Source organism: Malania oleifera, chromosome 4 (genome assembly GCF_029873635.1).
Source record: "Malania oleifera isolate guangnan ecotype guangnan chromosome 4, ASM2987363v1, whole genome shotgun sequence".
NCBI classification, from domain to species: domain Eukaryota; kingdom Viridiplantae; phylum Streptophyta; class Magnoliopsida; order Santalales; family Ximeniaceae; genus Malania; species Malania oleifera.
Window position 1 is genome coordinate 7934700 of NC_080420.1, and position 5987 is coordinate 7940686.

Genomic DNA, 5987 nt, shown 5'->3' on the forward strand with positions numbered 1-5987 from the left:
TTTCAACACTGGGATGAGTCAACGCTCAGTAAGAAGAAATATGCTATTACTGGTGTGTGGCAAATGAGCTACTATATATATATATATATATATATATATATATATATATATATATATATCATGAAATCTGTTTTCATATAAACATAAATAACTGGCAAAAGTACAGTGTAAATAATAAAATACACCACCCCTTTCCATGTTGCTTAACATAGCAGTATTATAGGTTATAATTCAAAATACTTTTAGTGTACATAAGTAGAGTCCCTGTTTCTGTAAATCCGTACGTATGTAATAGTAACTGAAACTGTTCCCTATGGCTATTTGTGTCATGACATGCCCCCTCATGACAAGTTTGTGCGACCCGTAGGCTGGATTTACCCTGACTGGCCAACCAGAAATAAATCATTGAACTCCGTCAGTCGACCTGCCCACCTCAACCCATATCTGGATGGGGAGCCTAACCTCTTCAAAGGCCTAGGTGGTCGAAATTACCACGTATTATTTGAATAGGTGGTTACACTCATAAAGTAACATAATATCTGTAGCAACGGTACCGTGCTCTGTAGCTGCAAGTCCAACAGGGTCTGATAACATATAATACTTTTCTATACATATCTATCTGATTTACCATGATTCTGAAGTATTTGTAATAACCATGATGTTGCATAACTGTACTATAACTCATATGTCGTAATACTGAAAACTGAATAATCATAACACTGAAACTGCATAATTGTAATACTGATATTCATGTAATCATGGTACTAAGATTCATATAATCATGGTACTAAAATCCATAAAATCATGGTATTGAAATTTGCATAATCATAATACTGAAATTCGTAAAATCATGAAACTAGCATTCGTAAAAACATATACCTGTATCATATTCATATTCACAAGCCACACCATACATAAATACATAATTTTCATAATTAAATAAGTTGTATAGTATTTTAAGAAATACCTAGCATAACATATTTCCCTTACCTGACTACTGGAAAGCCCCTATGGAATACTAGCCTAACTCCCGCAGGGCTTCCTACAAAACACCCTAAAAACAATATATGCCAGAACATAATATCAGTATTTCTCCGCCTACATTATTTCCTATAATTGCCATAAGGCCAAAAAGGAACTAAAAGACCTTACCCTAAATTTGGGAAGAAATCCAACTCTGTTTTCCCAACGATCCGCTCCGACAGATTTGCAGAGAACTCCGCCAAGAGTGTCGTGGTAGCTTCGGATCGTCGATCTAGCGACTGGTGGAGCCGGAATCGAAGAGAGAAGGGAGAGGGAAACGTTGAGAGAGAGAGAGAGAGAGAGAGAGAGCGGCGCGAGAAATGACAAATATCCCAGTTTTCCTCCTTTTATACTGCCAGATTCGTCGACGAGACACGTCACCTCGTCGACGAGTCTTTCATAAAATTCTTCGATGAAACCCTGTATTCGTCGACGAAATTCAGAGCAGCCAGGAATCTCTCTCGGTATTTTCTCGTCTACGAAGCCCTGTATTCGTCGACGAAATTTCTTAGCCACTCGTCAACGAAGCCCTGTATTCGTCAACGAGTCCTTGTAATTTCTTGAATTTATTTTATTCTCCAAAATGCAATATCGTCGACGAAGTCTACGGCCTTCTTCTGTTTCTGTTTCTATTTTCTCTCTCTCTTATTATTATTAAAATGCTATTATTCTTCAGGTCACTACAAAAACCGTCATTAATTAGTGATGGTCTTTCTCTTCAAGCATTCTACTCTCGTTGTATTTTAACTTCAACTCAATCATCCAATTTTCATTTGTGGTGTTAGATAGACTAGCTAGGTTAGCCATAACATTATTTCTATCATGTTTTGCTTTGTAGACAATATCAGCAACTGTTTTTATCTGTTCACTGCTACGAAGATAGTCTCCAACTAGCCGACCCTTCTGAATTGTAAGACTATTAGTGACTGTCTTTCTCTTCAAGCATTCTACATAAGGACATACTTTTCTACTCATTGTATTTTATTTTCAACTCATCCAAATTCTCATTTATGATGTCAAGTTGCTTACTAGACAATATGAGCAACTATTTTTATCTATCCATTGCTACTAAGCTAGTCTCCCACTGGCTGCGCCTTCCAAATTGTAATCATCTTCATGAGCAATCAGCCCATAGATTTCGATATTTGAACCAAGTGCACTATTTTTTTTTGTGCAAATCCCATTCCTTTTTACTGTGATAAACAACTTCAAAAGATCTCTCAAACTCTATTGCATTTAAAAAAATCAGTCCAATTATTGCAGAAATTCACCACAAATACGTACAAGACACATACAAGACTATTAGTGACGGTTTAAAAAAATTGTCGCTAATGATAAACTCTTAGTGATGATTTAGAAAAAGTGTCGCTAATAATAGGATATTAATAACGGTTCTTATAAATATTGTTAACCTTTTCTCCAGTCAACTATTGCAATATTAGTGATGGTATTATAAACCGTTACTAATATAAGACTAGTACTATTAGTGACGATTTATAAAAATCGTCACTAATAATAGACTATTAGTGACAATTACTGAGAACCGTCATTAATATTGTTGACCTTTTCCCCAGTCAACTAATGTATTATTAGTGACGATTTATGAGAGCCATTACTACTAATAGACTAATAGTGACGGTTGTGGAGAACCGTCACTAATAGTGTTGATCTTATTCCCAGTCAACAACGCATTATTAGTGACGATTGTGTATACCGTTACTAATACAAGATTATTAATAATGATTTTTTTTGTACCATTACTAATAATGAACTATTAGTGACTGTCCATAAACTGTCACTAATAAGTACCTATTAGTGACGAATTAAAAATGACACTAATACTTCAAAAATGTCATTACTTTTCGAGATAGTTTGAGCACGAAAAAGTTGTTTCCCGCTATAGTTTGAGCTGGAAAACTTGTTTTTAGAGACGAAAATTAGTGACCGTTTTAATTTCATGACTAAAAGTGTCGTATTTGTGATGGTTCGTCACTAATTCTTTCGTCACTAAAACAAGTTTTTTTGTAGTGTAAGGTGGAGATTGTTGGATATGTGGCTTATATTGAGTGGAACGCATACATTGGGAAAGCATGGTGAAGCAAAAAACAAGGAAGTTGGGTTGTAAGAAGAAATCGTCGACGATTTTAGTATGCAAGAAACAACTCTCAGTATTAAATCGTTGACAGTTTGTTGAAACTGTCGACGATTTCATTCAGCGCTGATAAGAGATTTTTGAATCAGGAGATCAGTAGATTGAGAGATTTTGGAGGATTTTCTTCCGGGGATTGCTGCAAGAGTGTTTTAGATATAATCTAAGTCTTCTATACGCATAAGGTTGAGATATAAACCATAGATGTAAGCTTTGATGTTTTGATAGTGAAAATTTGCTGCTTGCTCTCGTGGATGTAAGCACATTGCCGAACTACGTAATTTCTTGTGTCGTGTGTTCTTAGTACTTTATTTTATTCTTTTTGTGATTGATTGTTTCCATATATTCATCATTTGGTTGCTTGCATTGTTTGATCCGAATTTGATTTGCTGGTTTCCGCTACGCTGGTATACTACAACTCCGCACAACAATGACTAAAATGTTTTAAAATTAAAATTTGATGTATTTTTTATTTTTAATTTCACTTTTCCTAATAACCAAATATAAAAAAATAAATTCCTTTAAATTTTTTTTTTTTTACCTAATTTTTTTACAAGTTTGAAATTAAGCTTTGAAGTTCTAAACAGCGTGGAAGGAAAGTAAGCATCTCACGAACTTGACGCGTCTTTATAATATTTTCTCCATTTCCTTTAATAAGTTCATAGAATTCCCATCTAATTTTCTCGTTGCGTGCTCATTGTGTGCAGTGACCGGGCAATATAAAAAGATAACCCAATCTTTTAATGTCAATCTTTCATATCTTCAGAGTCCTCCACTTCCTTCTGGGCCCCCCTGATGGGCTAATGAGGTCTTCACGTCATATATGGCTGGCTGTACAGTAGGGTAGACTCAATCATGGCCGACTCTTGACTCTCTCTCTCTCTCTCACTATTAATCTCCAGAAACAGCCTTCGCATCTTGTCCCAAAGAAGCAAACCCTCTTCTGCGCTTCAATTTTTTTGCCCTTTTCTTGGTTTCTTCACCTGCTGCCAAATCCATCATGCACTCCTCAAATGACTATCAGAAGTTTCCGACCGCTACGCAGGCGCCGTCCATGTACGGTACTCAACCCCCAGCAACCGGTGTTCCGATCACCGCCGGCGCCCCGGCTTACCTTCAGCCCACCTCCGGGCGTCCGGTCCCATGGTCCTCCGGCCTCTGTGATTGTGGCTCCGACGTCTCAAACTGTGAGTTATTTATTTAATTACGTGCCATCTTATACATATAGTTTCACCTTTGTGTAAAATAAAGCTCTTAATTTAATCAAAATTACTTGCGTATTTAATGCTTTAAATTCACTCTCACGCAGGTTGCATAACATGCTGGTGCCCGTGCATCACCTTTGGGCAAATTTCAGAGATTGTTGACGAAGGATCAACCTGTAAGTAATAGATATGGGCTAATAATCAAAATTTTTTTTTAATGAAGTATGATTGATTAACGATCGCTTATTAATTGGGTTGCTGTTAATTAATAAGTAATTAAATGTAAAAATAATATTACTGGTGCGTACAGCATGCGCAACAAACGGAGCAATCTACGCACTGCTTGCGGTGTTGACTGGATGTGGGTGCATCTACTCGTGCACTTACAGAACAAAGATGAGAAGGCGATATCAGCTGGAAGAGCGTCCCTGCGGTGACTGCCTTCTTCATTGCTGCTGTGAGGCCTGCGCTCTGTGTCAAGAACATCGCGAGCTCAAATCCCGTGGGTTTGACATGTCCATTGGTAAGTGCTTACTCCTCCATCTCCATCCCTCCCATATAAATTAATTAAACTACGGATATAGAAATTAATTTTGTGGGTATAATTAACTAATTAATATTATAGATTCTTAGCAAATAAATAAATAAAGGGCTATAGTTCTAAAAAAAAAATAGTTTTCATATCTTTTTTTTTATTTTTTCTAAAAAAAATACATGTGTTTATGTTGTTTTTCGGCATTAATTTACACATAAAATTTGAAAAATAACAAAACAATATTTTTTTTTAATTTGTCAATTGGTATACCAAACTAAAAAATAAATTGATGTACGTTCATATAACTTTTTAAAATAAATATATTTTTTGTCTTATATTTTAATATATAGTTATTTTATTTTATTATAGTGGGGTACAATACTTGCTGACGGTCTGTATAATCTATTATTAGGATGGCAAGGAAATATGGACCGACAAAGTGGAGGGGTGGCAATGGGTGCAGTCCCCCCTTCAGTCCAGCATGGCATGCAGCGCTAGAGACAGAACTTGAGAGAGAGAGAGAGAGAGAGAGAGGGAGTATGCTATTGCAGTAGTTTATATACATATACAATGTATGAAATATCTGGCTATTTGGATTTTTTCCAAGTACCATATATGGAATATACACATGTCATGACTTTGATCACTGGTCAAGAATAAGAGAAAAACGGTTTGAGGAGACGAGTATATTTCGGGAGATCACTTAAGTTAGATAGTCTGGGAGGATTATACATTTGTAATAACAAAAATATGGATAATGAAATAAGATGAGATGTGAGATTCAATAGTAGAATGATTTATTTAAAAAAATTTAATTCATTTAATGATATGTTTGTTAAAGTATGCTGATTTAATTAACAATATCCATCTCGTACTAGTATTAAACTGACAAAATTTAAATTAGAAATTCATCTCTTCAATACCAACTTCTAACCAAAATTTCAATGCTCGGTAATATAAGTCAAGACACACTTCTACCCGAAAATCACAATTTTGTATAGATTAATATACTTTTTCATAATTCACCAGCACCAAACACATACCAAATTTCTAACAATTATGCCTCTCAGTGACA

The 5987-nt window shown here is 35.4% G+C and overlaps 1 protein-coding gene across 1 annotated transcript; it reads left to right on the forward strand.

Annotated features, from left to right (window-relative positions):
• The first annotated feature begins 3857 nt into the window (after window positions 1-3857).
• Window positions 3858-5702, forward strand: LOC131152803 (protein PLANT CADMIUM RESISTANCE 2-like). The gene is made up of 4 exons (XM_058104673.1): window positions 3858-4359; window positions 4482-4553; window positions 4688-4900; window positions 5325-5702. The coding sequence occupies exons 1-4, from the start codon at window positions 4173-4175 to the stop codon at window positions 5408-5410; spliced, it is 558 nt and encodes a 185-aa protein (XP_057960656.1). The 5' UTR covers window positions 3858-4172; the 3' UTR covers window positions 5411-5702.
• Window positions 5703-5987: the final 285 nt, after the last annotated feature.